The sequence below is a fragment of the Pteropus vampyrus genome, unplaced genomic scaffold (genome assembly GCF_000151845.1).
Source record: "Pteropus vampyrus isolate Shadow unplaced genomic scaffold, Pvam_2.0 Scaffold155, whole genome shotgun sequence".
Lineage (NCBI taxonomy): Eukaryota > Metazoa > Chordata > Mammalia > Chiroptera > Pteropodidae > Pteropus > Pteropus vampyrus.
In genome coordinates this window covers 3,417,761-3,434,996 of record NW_011888936.1, presented here as the reverse complement: position 1 = coordinate 3,434,996, position 17,236 = coordinate 3,417,761, and the positions used below count along the sequence as shown (strand labels likewise).

At 30.0% G+C, this 17,236-nt stretch overlaps 1 protein-coding gene across 1 annotated transcript in view; it reads right to left on the bottom strand.

Annotated features, from left to right (window-relative positions):
* The window catches only part of DACH1 (dachshund family transcription factor 1), a 392,519-nt gene that overhangs the window by 100,715 nt on the left and 274,568 nt on the right, over positions 1 to 17,236 (bottom strand). The window contains exons 5-6 of the mRNA XM_011369789.1: positions 9,177 to 9,312; positions 5,766 to 5,900 (exon numbers count right to left, since the gene is read on the bottom strand). Of these exons, the coding sequence (XP_011368091.1) occupies positions 5,766 to 5,900; positions 9,177 to 9,312 (271 nt within the window). The remainder of the gene's footprint in view (positions 1 to 5,765; positions 5,901 to 9,176; positions 9,313 to 17,236) is intronic.

Below are 17,236 nucleotides of genomic sequence, written 5' to 3'. Positions count from 1 at the left end.
GTCAATGAAAATGTATTGAAGTAATTAAGACTTCAATATTATAAAAATTTATTTCGGCAATTACTTTCACAATCACTGATACAGAAAATGACTGACTGACATAGTTTTCTTTAGGAATTTTTTTCTTCCCAAATTGTGCATATTACAATATTGTCATATAGAATCAAAACATTCTCAAAAATATCATGGTGTCAATTTTCCTGTTTGAGATAAATAGCATGTATCATAATAACTGTGATATCATGAATTATAAACAAATAATTTTTTAATTCAGAGTTCATAGGATGTATATTTTCCCATCTGTAAAATCAAGTCACATACCATTAGCTAGTTTGATAGTACTAATCATTTCATGGAATATTTCTATAGGGTAAGTACTTCAGACATACGTTATCTTATTTAACTCTGAAAAGAAATTTATTATAATCACTAACAGCAAACTCTGTGCTAGATATACAAAGATGATAAGATAAAACTTTGGACCAGAAGAATTTGGGGCTTAGTACTAATGGGTAAGGAGGCATATATACCTCAGGTAAGGAAAAAAACTAAATCATCTGGAAAAGGACAGAGGATGTTTGAGAAATGTGAAAGTTTGGTGTGACAGGACAGTCAGCAAAGTGTATGGGGGAAAAAAAAAACCCCAAAGCCCATATTTTATACCAACTGACCATCATTACAGGTATATCATGAGACAATCATAAGAATTTTCTTAAGTTTCCATTAAAGTATACTGCAAGCTCTGCTTCTTGAAATATAATTACTAAAATAATTAAACTAGTGCCTTAAGAAAGTTTCACCTGAGCTGTGGCTTTGCAGGTGAAATCTGACATCTACTTAAGAAAGAGCTCTGGGATTCAGAGAAATTTACTGTCTAGTGTTAAAAATCTCAGAATTAAATGCATCTGCGTTAAGTTCGACACCTTTATTTCTCAGGCTTGAAAACTGAAGAGCAAAGTCACATGAGTAGGTATTTAAGGAGAATATTTTATAAGAGATTTTGAGATATGCCAAGAGAAATTACATCTAAGGAATAAAAGTGAAGGAGGAGTTGCACATTGGAGAATTTAAAAAAGGAAAAGATTCATGGCCCTACATAATGTGTTAACATTATCAAAATATAAAAATGTATAAAGAGGCTTTCACTCTATGCATATCTACATGAGATACTATCAAATTCAGATTTATATTTTTTGTATAGAATATTTACTATTAATTAATTTGTGTAATGTCCATCTAGAATTAAAAAAAGCCATTTGAACACAATCTTAATTTTGAGTAAAATTAAAATTTTTGAACAATGAGATATGTGCAAAAAGAAATATATTTTGAAAAAATTATTTCCAAAAGCTTGAGAAAAATGATAGCATAGTGATTTATAAAAGAGTTTTGTAAGAAAACAGTCAACAGGTTGGATGCTAAGAATAAAACAGCAAGAGAGAAAATTCCAATATGGCCAGTTTGCTAACTGCTTTGCTGACCTTAGTGCTCTGCCTTCAAATTCAGGTACCAAAAGGAAAACATTTTACAAAAGTATGTTAATCATTGGAAATCTTGAGCACTGAACACCAAGTAGAATATGTCACAAAAGATTATTAGGATGATCACTTTCTAAAGTATATAAATGTCTAATTGCTATGCTGTACTCCTGCAATTAATATAATATTGTATGTCAACTGTAATTATAAAATAGAAAAATATTTAAAATAAAAAAATATATAACAAAAGAAATACTTCATGGCTTGCAGTAAACCCCCTGTATTTCCTGATTCTTCAATTAAATTATTCCTGCTTCTAAAATGGCAAGGGTCATCAGTGAAAGAGTCCTGCAGTAGTCACCAATGAAAGTTTTTATATTTTTTATGAAAAAAAATAAAGAGAAAAGCCTCAACTATAGGGAAAATTAGAGTACATATTAAGAAAACATAATCTGTACAATCATAGCAAAGGGGAGAGGGAGTAGAATTTGCATTTCAGAAAGTTTATTTTACATATCTGGCATTCAGTAAATATTTACCGATTGATTACATCATTTTGGTAAACTTAGTCCAAGACTGAAATAACTAACATAAAATAGGTACTCAGTGATTAGTTTCACTATAAATGCATAAGTTATCTATAATTGAAAAGCTGATACTAAAGGCTTATCTGTGTCATATATTTAATTTCTGGTAAATAAAAATTAGATAAATTCAATAATAACAAATATGTATATATGAAACTACATGCAAGATACAAAACATGCTCAAAACTGTTAAAAATAGCAGCGATTTAAGAAAAATTGAGAAACAAGTTATGCATGAGAGAGTAACTCTACAGATCATCATCAATGAACAAATAAGTGGGGGCTAGAGACGTGCAGCATAGAGAAAGAGGCAGCCTATTTTTATAATTCAAATGTCAGTTATTACTGCCTATTCCAATAAATTTAGACTGAGGGAAAAGACCGGACACTTTGTTTTTTTTTTTTTTTTTTTAAATCCAGAAAGCTCTAGAAAACTTAATATTTCTTCAGAAAAGTTAGAAGACAGAAAGTTTTGTTGCTATGAGTTGTATCACAGTTTTCCCCAGCACATATTTTTGACAAACTCCAAGTTATAGTTAAAGTTCATAGTACTAAAAGCATTTCTCTTTACACTGAAGATGACTGAAACAATATTAATATGTCTATACTTCTTAATATAGTAACTCATTTTTTATATTTATATTTTGAATGTACTTTAATTAAACTCTCTCTAGTTTCTAAAACCCATTAGAGTGTTTTCATTTTAAAAAGTAAGGAGTGAATTTTCTCAGCACTTAGTACTTCTGAATTCTAATGCCGGTAAAGCCACTGGTCCTTCAGCTATCATGACTTAAATATTCTATCTAATAGAGTCGAGTCGATAGCTTTTTAATATTAAGAATATTTACAAATGTTTAAAATTACCGATGTTTAAAATTTTAGACCACAGTAATTCTCAACATACAAATTAACTTTGGTATCTATTTTTAATATCAATGTTTTCTTTAAAATTATTAACTTTTGAAAGATTTAAAGCTGTAAGCAGCATAGTACATATAAGAAGTCTAAGCCTAAAATGACACAAACACATAATTAATTTCTTTACAAATGTCTCTAAATGAAGTCACTTGTTTTAATATAAATTAAAAGTCATAAGAAAGTTACAGCGCTAGTACAAGGCACATGATAAATGTAGTTATGAAAGAAAACAATTTTTAATTTAGTAGACACTATCAATCTAGAAAGCCTATGAATATTTACAATTAATTCAGTATGTTGAAAAATAGATGAGAGTGCATGCAAGAGAAAAAGCAACATACAACAGAACACCTACTATAATGGTATCAATATCTATTATAATTTCTATGATTACAAAACTACATTTGAAATCATAAGATGAGTTTAGTGGTAGTTTTATATTCCTAGTGAGAATATTGAAATAAAAACTTATTTCTCTTCATAAAAAATACATTAAAATATTGGAAAACTGTAGGGATATGATCATGGTCTTTATTCTGACAATAAAACCAATTTAAAAACTTTGATGTGATAAAAAGTACTGTTAATGATATAGAAAGGTTTTGTGTATATTCATGGTCAGAACATTCTAATGTTTCATATAAATGTACATTCTAAGGGTTAGACAATTCCACCTTTGCCTTTGTATTAATCCTTAAAAGAGTGTAAGATTTACAATTGTTCTAACTTTCCTTCACTGTCTCTTAGAATCCTCTAGTAAGTTGGCCCAGTTTTCTAGATTGTCTAGTCTGCTTAAAGCAAATGTAATACTCAGCTGATTTCAAGAAATTTACAGTCTAGTACCAGAAGCAGAGCGATGAAGAAATAACTTCCAAATAATAAGGCAAATGTTGAAATGAATTTTGGGGGGCAGGCACACAGGGAGTGGAGTGCCTAGATCAATCTAGTATGGTATTTCAGGAAAGGCTCCATGGTGGCAAAATCATAATAACAAATAACATATAATAACGAATAGAAAATGGATACAACTGATGACTCATAAAAAATTGTTATGAAAATTATAAGTCAACTCAACTTGAAACACCAGGTTGTAGAAAGCTCTCTACCAAAATTTCCAGTGAGATCCATTATTTCAGTTGTGTTATTGGTCATGCCTTTAGTGGTGTTTTCCTCACTATGAGCTCTGGGCTTTTGTATTTCTCATCAGCCCTTCTCCATCAGGGAGAATTAAGTCCTGCAAGGGAATTAAGTGCTAACAGCTTGATAGTAACTATATATTATAAATGAATTTCTATGCATTTCAAGTGAAACTAGTTATGTGGTATCCATGGGAAAATTGAGAAATCATTTTCTGTAGGGCTTTATTTTTTGAAGAACTCTGGTGGAGAAATGCTGCTTAACCCAAACAATGAATTCTTATATTTAAGTATCATTACTTAAATCTTCCATGAAACTTTATGTTTTTTACTTGTTAATTTTCATATTTCCTCAAATAGGTTTTTGATTAAATATAAAATGTATATGTAAAAATACACATAAGGCACAATATATATATAACATTTTTATTCATTGTCAAAGAAGAACTTGTGGGAAAATTAGAACTAGACATTTAGAGACCATTTGGCCCAATAATTCACTACATACAGGTCACCCAGCTTAGTAATGATACCTACTATCAAATTTTGAAATAAATACTTAGAAAATAGTGTTCTCAATTATGCCAGATTTTGACATATTAGCAACTGAAAATATTATCATTTTCTCACTGATATTTCATAATGCAGATAATCGAGTTTGTAGAAATTTTGTATTCCTTCTCCCTAAGGGCTCAGCAGAACTGTTTGCACATTGTAAGCATTTTTACTTTTTGTGAATAGTCTTTTTTTGGGAAAAAAAAAGTTACCCCAACTTAACTTAGTTTTTCTCTAATCAATGTTTTCTGATTAATTATTTAAATGTCCAATTGTGTTTATTTTCCTTTTTGACAGTAAATTAATTATTGATTTATTATGTTTTCCAAAGAAATAACCATTTTCATAACATTGATGATTTGATCTTCGCATCAAAAAAGATGGTCAAAGTACACAGTCTATATTCATAAAATTTTAATATATTAAGATGAAAAAGATGTGGAGAGTCTCCTATATTCATTCACAGCTCATAAATTTCCAACATGCATACTAAAATGTTTCAGTTTCTTCATGAAAGCACTTCATGAAATAAAGCATGAAAATAAAAATTTTTGCCTGTTAGTGTTACGCTGATAAAAAAATGAAATATACATAGGAAACGTTCACAACTTTGCACAGTCTGGGCTTTGTCATTTATTACATGCACTTTTGAAACAAGTACTAGTACACTGACCAATAAGATTCAATTCTGTTTCCTGATTGGACCACGTGTCTTTTAATCTGAAAATATTCACATTAATCTTGTGTATATTATTGTTGCCCTATCATTTTAAATGAAATGACCATTAACCTATAAGGCATTAAGACAAACAGACCTTCAGGAACCCCAAGATAACAATTAAAACAAACAATTCTCTTTCTTTAATGTACTGGAAAATAAATTATCACCTACCTGTTGTATAAGAGAAAGCGGGAGGTCTTCATTCATACTTCTTTTTTGTTGAGTAGGCTTAATTTTTACTTAATACTGTAGGTTTTTTAAATGTTTGTATGCTATCTTTTTATGTGATCTAAAAATATACCTCATTCTGTGATTAAAATCTAGTTCATATGTTGAGTAGGATAAACAAGTCCACATAATCATATATTACCTTTTTCAACATGCATCCTTTTCGACTCATGTCCCATGTCATGACCAGCCAAATCTCCCTCTTTGGGCCCAGGGAGTACATTGGGTGATAAACCCATCAGCATCTGGTTCATGGACAACCCATTCTGATGAACAGCTGCCAAGCCCAAAACAAAAGAAAAAACACCATAACATACAATGTTTAAATAAATTATTTAGACTTCTGGACTCAAAACAAAATAAAATATAATAGTCTAAATTTAAAACTATTATCTATCCCTAAGGACTCCATAAGAATTGATAACCATGATCATTCTTGAGGATAAACAGAAAAATACTCAAAATAAAACCATTTTATCTTATTTTTATTTCACATAAAATATATTTTTTTAAAAAAGGTCTGGAATACTAATGAACAGCCATACCACTACGACCACTACCTCTGAAGTAGTCAAGCTTTTATCTGGTGCTTCACATTCTCTTCCTACTATATAACCTTCCTTCCTTAACTCTGAAGAACTACAGTCTTAGCATTAGAATGTTCTTTAACACTATGAAGTTAAAACATAATAAATTAATTCTGGTGGCTCGAGAGAGTAAATGGAGATTTCAACACTGAAATAACTGTTTTAATATCTATATTCTAGTCAAACACAATGTTTCATAGATATCAAAATACTTTTTAAAAAATTGGATTTGAACTCAAATTAAAAACAAAAGAGCTCAACTAATATCTATCAACTGGCTGAGTGATTAAAAACAATAATTACTTTCTTGAACAATTAAGAGTAACTATTGAAATGATAAAGTAAATGATCAAATACACTAATGGTTTTCACAATTCGTCAATAAATTCCTTAATAAATTGGTCATGAAATTCTTGGAAAAATTTAGAAAAAAGAATTATTCCATAAAACCATACTTTACTGGAAAATAGAGATTTTTAAAATATCATAATGTTATGTTAGAAATTACCATTTAGAAATCACCATAGTAATAATGGTTTCAGGGAAGAATCTTCAATGGCTAATTCTAAAAGTAGTGGAATTCACTACTCTTGATGAAGTACATAATATTTTGATGAAGAACATAATATTTACAGTCTTAAGATATCTCCTCACAAGGTACTTATTATATTAAAGGTTAAACAAAAGAAAGTTTACAGTAGAGAAATCTAGTAGTTACTACCTTAACCAAGTTATAGTTATCACAAATACTGGAGAAATATCATGTCTCCTAAACTGATGCACTGAGGATGCTCTATCACATCTGTATGACTCATGCAAAAAATGCATAACCTAAGTCAAATCATGAGGAAACATCAAAAAATTCCAAACCGAGGGATATTCTACAAAATTAATGGCCTGAATGCTTCAAAAATGTAGAAGTATTGAAAAACAAAAAGACTGAGAAACTGTTTCAAACTAATGAAACTAAGGGAATATGACAGGTAATTATAACATGTTATCTTGGATTAGTTTTTTGGACTGGAAGAGGGGCGGTGTGGAATCTCTTGTTCTTAAAAATATTGGTGAGGGAAAAAAAACTATTAGTGGGAAAGTTAGAGATTTAAATAGGGTTTATAGTTTAGAGACTAGAACTATAATAATCTTAATTTCCTGATTTTGGTCATTGTTCTGTGGTTATATAAGAAAAATTCCTTGTTTATAGAAAATAAACACTGAAGTATTTGAGGTAAAGAAGCATGATGCTATGATAAGGACACAAAGGTGCACTATGTTTCTAATCAGGGTATCTTTCAGGGAGACCAGTTGATTGTGTAAATCTGGGTGATAGGTATGCAAGATTCCTCTACATTATTTTTGAAATTTTTATGTCTGTCTAAAATTATTCTGTAGCATGTTAAAATAAATGCATATATATATGCACATGTATGCATATATGTACATATATGTATATATAGATGTGTGTATGCATGTGTGCTAGTCTATATATTTATTTCCAGTTGGACAATTATTGTAGATCATGCATGTAAAACTTTCTCTTCTGTTTTTATCAAAAACAAACAAGAACAGAATGATTAATTTAAAAAACATAAATGTGTAATGAAACTCTTTTGAATCTTTTCCTATTTGCCCATATTTCTATTTAAGTTGTACAAAACATATTTTTTTTATTTTTCTAGAAGGACAGCGACTTTCTAATGACAATATTTTATAAAAGCATTAGAAATAAAATATTTGACATTAAGCTTCTGATTCTAGTGTGAGTATAACACAAAATTCTACAGAAAATATTTTCTTTGAAAAATGGTTCGAAGTAGTGGGGGCTGGAATTTACCAGCTCCAGAAATAGCATTGATTTGGGAATGATTATCAAGTGATATGCTCATTTTTATTAATAAACAGTTAAAATCATCTCTTACAGAATTAGGAAAATATATTGTAGACAGGCCAAATCAGGTGTTCATATCTGGAATTTCATCGAACTATATAATTTTAAAGATAATTTTATTACATATAATTCAACTTAATTTTTAAGTTATCCACCTCAATAGTACCCATACTGAGGATTTCTGCTTCATAAAACAAAAAACATCAATAAATTTTGTGTAATTAGATGAAGTTTATAATAAATATTATTTTAGAAAGTAATAACTAAATCCGGGAAAGAATACAATAAATATTGGCTTTATAACCAAAAGAGTCATTGTTAATATATTCATTTGATTGAAAAAAACAATATCAAATTCTTGTATGGGCAGAAAAATAACCCATTAATTGAATGGCAATTTAACTTTACTCTTCATTTCCTTGGACATGGGGATCAAGATTAAATATATGAAAATATGATCATGAAATAATATATAGCCTTACTTTTTAGAATTTAATAATAATAGTGTATGACAATGATATGCATTATTGACTATTACTAATTCAAATCCTTTAATTTGACCAATTTCAAACTCTAATTTATTGATCATTTGAATGCTTAAGAAATATTTTTAAAAAAATTAATTGTTTTGAAATTTATTTTTCTTATTCTTCTTTGTAGATATCTTTCTCAATACAAGGGAGGATTTTAATAATTAGCTAATTTCAATTAAAAAGGCAGGAGTGAGATTGAAGGAATAAAGATGAATAATCCATAAGCAGCAAACTTAGACACTAGATACTTGACAGTTGGAGGTGTTTAATTCAGAAACTAATCTAGGTTACTTACTTTCTGTTTCATAGCTCAAAGCTTTATGTGTGGCATCAAGGCGAAGGAGCTTATATCAGAACCTGTTAATGTAGTACCATACCTCATGATATTGCAAACTGGGAAACATAATTTTGAAAGATGGCTATTGCTACAGAGCTTCAGAACATGATACATCTGAGATCTACTTGGAATGAGGGTATTTTGATTAGAAAAGCCAGCTGCACCTAATAAAGTTGAAAATGGTGACAAGTAAAAGTATGAGACCTACGGATTCTGTCAGAAGAGCTCTCGGTCCGTGCTGGGGAGCTGGACACACTGCTGCTGCGATGTGACGATGGGTGACTGCCAGGCCTTCGGCCTTCCTCGAGAGAGGGGGCAGGCGAAGGGCTGTCGGGGACACGCTCCTATACCACCATGGGAAGAGAGGGGGAAGAAAAGAAGTAAATACATTGGTCCTTTTTTTTAGAAATGCTGTTTTTTCTTAATACTATAAAAGTATGAAGATAATAAACATATTTTTTTATCAACATTCAGCTGCATTAAAAGACACCTTTTATCTTGAGCAAAGACAAAGCAGAGAAACTAGAAAGAAAACTGGTTTTATAGGTAAGCATCACCGTAGTAATGGCAAATGCCAGTCGCCTCTTTTGATAAAAAGAAAGGCCAAAGAAGACGACCAGTTCAGAACCTATTAGACAACAAAGAATTAACAGAACAAAGCAGGCTTCAATTCTAGACAATTATCAATTTAAAGAAATCTTTAAATATATTCTATTGCTTCAGCAAATGTCTAAGGATCATTTAGCACAGAAATTATCAACATGACAGACCATAATAATAATATCAGAGGAGCTGTTAACAGCTATTTCATCATGGCACTGCTCTGGACACACATGAATGGCCACATTTTAAGGCATCATAGAAATCAATTATTTAACATTGGAGTAATTTTCTTAGATTCTAATAATTTTCAGACTACCTACTACTCGTAGCTCCAATTCACTGGTATAGTAAGGGAAATTCATGAACTATGCATTAGTAGCGTCCCAGGGAAACTTGTTATCATGTTTCCTGATACTGTCCTATGTTAACACTCAGATTCCAGTCTATGCCTCCCCCTCCAAGCCCTGCACCTTTTCCATTAGACTAATACATGAATATATTGTATAATGTCTCCATTGAGCTATTACAAATGGAGTTATAGATTAAGAAATAAAATACTCATTTGTTAACATTTTATTTTTTGAGCAAAAAGATATTTATACCTTCAGATATCAATACACACAGGCATTGAAGAACTCTTGTCAATAATTAATAAAAATCTGAAAGAGTAGAAGTAAACTGCTACATGATACAAAGGAAACAATAAATAAGTCATTACTTCTTAGGGTGCAAAGATGCAAATATTAAAAAGACTTTTAAAATTTTAAAAGAAAATTGTTATAAAATATAATTGTTCTAGAGGAGGCTGTTTTCAAAATGTGAATGACTAATATAATACAAAAAACAAAGACTATCCGTGAGAATGAGAGTAATGCACGTCCTTGGTCTTAGAGGTTCCATTAACCCAGTGATAGTTCACACTCATGCTTTGCATTAGAATCAACTGGAAAGTTTTAAACATGTCTTTGTTTGGGCTTTACTCTCATAGATTCTGGCTTACTGAATGTTATGGATTGAACTATGTCCTCAGAAAAGACTGGAGTCCTAACTCCCAATACTTATGAAAGTGACTTCATTTGGAAATATGCAGATATAATTAGTTAAAATTATGTCATATTGAAGTAGAATGGACTCTTAATCCAACATGACTGGTGTCTTTACAAGAAGTCATATGGAGATGGAAGCAGAGATTGGAGTCAAGGAATGTCAAAGATTGCAGAACACCACCAGAAGCTATAAAGAGGCAAGGAAGGATTCTACTTAGACTATAAGAAGGAACATGATGCTGCCGATATCTCGATTTCAAAATTCTAGACTCTAGAAATGTGAGAGTGCACATGTCTGTTGTTTTAAACCATCCAGTTTGTGGTACTTTGTTAGAGCAATGCCATATACACTGGGTCTATTGTGGGGCCCAAGCATCAGTATTTTCTTAAGGATCCTTAGGTGATTTTAACATGCATCTAAAATTAAGCACCACCTGTTTCATATCTTTTTAATTTTTCAGACCTGAAAATTGTCAATAAACTTCTTAAACAGATATGCTGAGGCTTAATTTTCGAGGAGCATGACAAATAAATAAAAATAACAACAACAACAAAAAAACTAAAATGGCCAATCCCTCTTCCAAAATTCAAGCATAAAATGATTTCTCATTATATATTCTATGGAAGAACAAATAATCCCATAAGAAACTTCATGACAAAAGATTTATAAGATCAAACAATATTGCAACTGAAAAACAAGAAACAAGATATAAAAAAAAAGTCAACAAAATTCTACTCTCAAAAGTTGCAATGCTTGTCAGAGTTCTGTTGTAAAGATAACTTCTTGAAACTTAGAAGCTTTTGGACTGGTCTAAAATGTATGGACTGGTTTCTCTAAAGGACAATTAAAACTTCCCAAAGAAGAGACGTATTATCAATATTATACTATAACACAACCCTTTACCTTAATTGATAAGAGGTGAAGAATTAAGTGCTCTATTTTCTGCAATAGCAAAATTAGCTGTTATGTAGGTAAATGTAAGCATCACACAATGTATTTTCCTACTTAAGTCATGTTGGTTGCATCTGAAAGACTTCAAATGAGTAAGAGAGAGAGGTGAGGCAGGAAAGAGGGAAAGAGAAAAAGAGGAAATACATACACACACATCTTAAATATTAACATTTACAAATAGCTTATTCAGGGAAGTTTTAGGCATCCTACATTTGTTATACTAAAGGATACTAAAGATAGATGGTCTCCAATCATGCAATTTGCAGATTAAAATATCTGAAACCTATGTATCAAATAACATGAAAAAAATGAACATATTAATAGTTATTTTTCCAAACTAAATAAATCAAACAAGTTATAATTGTAAATGGTCTAAATTCTTTAGTTCATATGGCAAAAAAATAATAATAATAACCTAAATTTCTAAGAAATGAACATATGTGATTTAAAAAGAACACAGAATCTACATCTGGATGCCAAAAGTTACTTTCTATATTGTAATTATAATGTAAAAATGGCTGAGATCATAAATTTTTTTTCTTAATATTAATCCTTACTCTAAACTATGAAGCAGCTTCAAACTATACATTTACTATGTGCTCAGTTTAATGAGTTTTGTCAATGTCTAGAATGTTTCCATAATCTCAGAAAGACTTCTCATGCCCCTTTTCAGTCAATTCCTCCCAATCCCATAAGTTATCACTTTCTGAATTCTTTCATCATAGAGTAGTTTTTCTGGTTCTAGAATTTCATGAAAAATGAAATCATATAGTACATAATTTTTGTATCTGGCTTCTTTTACACAACAAAATGTTTTCAAGACTCATCCATGTTGTTGTATGTACCATTAGTTTAATCTTTTTAACTGTTGAGTATATTCACTTGTGTAAATACATCACAATTTGTTAATAAAAAAAAAAATGGCAATAAGGCTCTGACTAAGTCTTTGCAATAACAAATCAAAGAATAGTCTTGGTTTATGCATAGAATTCAAAGGTTGGATTTTATCCCTTTTGGAGTATCTGTGCATTTTTTGTAGAGAGTGGATTTATAAAACTGTATAGTGGAACTCCTTTTTTGTCTGTAAAAATGTATTAATAAGCTATGCTATAGCTAACTGCACAAGACCAGAGATACTCTATAAAAAAGTCTAACCTTGACGTCTTGAAATTGTGATAAAATGGCACAAAAGTTTGTCTAAGCTTTAAAGCTAAATCTAAACACATCTAACTTAACACTTGGATTTTACAGAAATGCATGGTATGTATTTGAGAAAGAACATTGCCATATTTTTATATAAATAATATTTTCTAAATTAATAGTTCTACTTTCTTCAAAAGGCCACTCACATCAATGTTATTCATCAATACATTTTAATATTCTTCTTAATAATTATGTAAGTGATCATATTTGCTGTGGCACATGTTTAGCTGAACAGAGATAAAGTACATTCTTGACGTAAATCAATCCATCTAAAATCATTTTGCAAGTCTGAGTTTCCTGTCATAATAAATTTTGCAGTGGTGCTAGTGGACAACATCAGAAACTGATTTTTTCCTGAGTATTTAACTCATAAAACCCTTAAATATTTAATGCATAAAACTCTAAAAACAAAAACAATTATTTGTTTCTTTTTCCACATGAGTATAAAAGTTGTTTCAATAGTCAATATATCTAATTGTCAAAGATTACCAATAGTTCTTTTCATTCATGTTTTGCTCACTTAAATGTTTACACATTCAAAATGCTCTAAAGATCACATAATAAAATAAGTCTAAAATAAACTAGTGTAAAATCTTAATGTAAAATACATCTTAAAAGCATAACTTAAGAGTTAGAAAATATAGGTTAAATCATAGTATTTAATTTAGTTTTAGCTTATTTGTACTTTATATTTTTTGTCTAAGAACAAAGGATATAAGCACAATACTTAATTTTATTTAAAGAAAATATTTTAATTTATGCAAATTTTTATGATTTAAAAGCTTAAGTATTCAATTGAAACTTTCTATAAATTGAGATGCAACATATTCAGTCATTTCACTTAATGTATAATTTCAGTCTTTGGAACATGATTTATTGTTCTTTGAAGAATTTCATTAAAGTAAAATCCATTGAGCAAGTAAAATTTGAATATGTTGTTACACAATAAATTAATTTATTTCAACAGCTTAATTCTTTTATCATATTTATATGCTTGCCTTTCCAGAATTTGCTATAAGATGGAGAATAATGGAGACAGTAAAGAAGTGCATAGGAGAGAATCTCATAATTATTATTGAAACAAAATAGATAATGAGTTTTATTCAGACATAATAAGAAAGAAGCAGTTCGATGTCTATAGGAAAACTATGTGAACTGGATTTCTCATTTCATTTGTGTAATACCCTTTAACTTCCAAGATGGGCCTGAAGTAGGACAAAGAGGAAGAATATTTAATTTAATACTTCAACACACTGCTTTATAGTCCTGCATCATAAATCCACCAATCAATAAAACACAATCTTTTGCAATGTTGCATCTTTATAAAACTAGCCACAATAATAAATTAAAACTTAAGAAGGATACTCAAAGTCATACTAATAAACTAATGGTAACAGCATAACAATAAAGGAAAAGCTGCAGTTATTGCCTCTGGATAGAACAAGAAGTTTTAGTCTCTAATATAATTCAGAATCAAAAGTAGAATTCAAAATGATGAATTCTAAAATAAAAAATATATTTAGTATTACAGATGTGATTTAAAAATTGCATTCTCTCAATTGCCTCCTCTCTACCACAAAATGCATTATATTTTATCAACTTAAAATATTTTCTTAAAGTAAATCTAAATAATCACAACTCATTTCTCTAAGTGATTTTTTCATTTAGCTTTGCTTTATGTTGCTCACTTTTAATTATTTTCATTTTCATCTGTTTATCAGATAGATATTTCCTCACTGAATACATTATAGAAGTGCGGAGAAGATATTTCTAATGTTAATTGTTATCGTGATATAACTTTTAACTTACAAAATTGAAGCTGACTAGCACTTTGTATAACCTAAACTCCTGAGATGACTCAGACTTAAATTAATTCACTCCAAGAATATTTACTGAACACCTAATACGTGCCAGTGTCCTAGGCTCTGGTTATATAGAAGTAAACAAAACTGACAGAAATCCTTCCCCCATGGAGCATATATCATAAACTTGACATCCAAATTCCCTTGTTCTGGAAAAATAAGCAGAGAATATAAATAGTAGAATTGGGATTCTGGATTCAGGAAAATATTAAAAATTACTTTTGGAAAACATAGTAAAATGATGCTAATATACTTGTGTCTGGTAGAGAATCAGGAAGCCACCATAAAAAACTCCATGACTCAGAGTTCTAAATTGAGGCTTCAAGAGGTATTTACATAGCTCTTTTTATTTGTTTTGATGATGGTACTCAAGAAATACCCAATTTTGCTAAATGTGAAACTGGTAGGACCCATAAGTGTAATCATAAACAACTTAATTTTATTCTCCTACTATCTCTTCAAACTTATTCAATGATGGTAGGGGATTATATTTTTTCTACATCTATGTAAATATTCAGGTAGCATCATAACTTTTCAGATTAATATTTGGTAATACATAGTTGTACAGTTAAGCAGTAAAATATAGTCTTGACTCAGAAATTATGATTCATCTTTGTATAATAATAAATACAACATCTTCCTTTACCACACTCAAGGAAGAGAGAGTACCGAAAGGAAAGCAAGGAGAAAGAAGAAAGTTCTGACTTGGCTAGTGCTACCATTAATTGGCATCACTCGCTCTGAGCATGGCAAATGGTTAAAGCCAACTTTTTGACTAGTTAGGGCACTGTGTATGTTCTCAGAGGCCATCCGCTCTATGAACTGCCCATATGCAATTCCCTGATGGGTCTAATTGGTCTCTAATCCTCTGCCCCTTGAATTTCCTGCAAAGTTAGAACTGAATGTTTGATTCAAGTTGATTTAGGGGCAAGACTACTTCATAGATAGTGTTGCTTACTTCTGTCAGAAGCTCATAATGTCTGCTTAGTTGCACTTTATGATGCCAGCCACCACTGACAATCATAGGCCAGACTCATCACTTCATTAAGACTTACAATTTGGCAATATTCTTAATATGAAATTCCTTGTAAATCCAAGTAAAAATAATATGAAATCTTTTTTGTGAAAAAAATTATGCCTAAAAGTAATGCATACATCTAGAGTCATTTATGGTTTCCCAAATATAAACTATTCTGTTCCTAAAAACAAAAATGAGGCATATGACATTGCTCTAATATTTTAACCTACTTTGAAAATCAGGTCACACTCGTTCTAGTTTTTTTAATCTTTAAACATTTTAAACTTTATGCGGGTAAAGTCCTATTTACCAATATAGTATTTTAAGAAACTGCTTTGAAGGAAAGTATTACAGAATGAAAAATTTATTCTTTGTATTTTTAAATGTTTTTTAAAGATTTAATTCTTTAAATGAAAACATCATAAAGTCTCCCTCTCTCTCTTTCAAGCATGTACACACACACATGCATACACACACACACACGCTCACATCAGGTCAGTAGAGAAAATTCGTAAATTTAAGTCACATTCCCTGTTCTTAGAAAATCCAATAATGTGACATGAGAAGAACAGTGTTTATTAAATAATGTAAAATAATTTGAATATTGCAAAATTTCTCAAAAAATTATTCTATATTATCTCTGAAGAAAAATGAAATCTGAAAAAAAAAAAAAACATTAAAAATCTGCTTTGTGTACTACTGAACTACACAACCTTCCCCACAAAAGATTATGACATTTTTGTTAGGTCAAAAGGGATAAACAAGAAAATGAGAGGGAAGGAGAGAGAGAGAGTGAGAAAGGGAGAAAAAGGTCTTGCTATATAACTATGACTATATTTTAAAAACTTGACATGGATTTCTTATAAGATTCTAGAACTTATTTTTAAATAAGTTTTGTATTAATTTAGGGAGAAAAAAACTAGTGATAAGATGAAGATAATATCAGTGTACAAAGCTTTCTAATGAGTTTGTAAAAACTAATTTAAGCATTATGACAACCTGATGAGGTAGTCCTGTTATTAACCACATTGTATAGAAAAGGAAACAAAAACAGGCATTAAGTAACTTATTTAAGGTCACATGATTAGGTGGTGGGAGAGCTGGATTATAAACCCAAGGAGTCTTCCTCCAGAATCCATGTTTTAAACTCCTAAAATATACTGCCTTTCTTCTTTTCGACTTTTTTTCAGCAACAACCTTTTTTTAAGTCCTTATGATATCATTGTAAATTTATTAAATAAAAAGTGAGAAAGTTATTGATTCATTCAGGAGAATTTAGGGTTAGTTGATGAATGATACCCAAAGAGAATCAATTAGTAGAACATTTTAGCCTATTAGGAATTCTCTAATGACAAGAAGAATTGATCTCTTGATTTATTCTGTTTATTTTCCTCAGTGATTTAAAGCAATAAGAGTAACACATCCTTTTACAATTTGGAAATGATACAAAGATGGTATAAATAGCTAATATGATAGTTTAGAGTGTTAAAATTCAAAGATATCCAAAGAGTCTTATTCAATGGACTTGAAAATAAACAGTAGGGATAAATGCAAATTCTTAATACAAGTAAAAGATAAAGAATT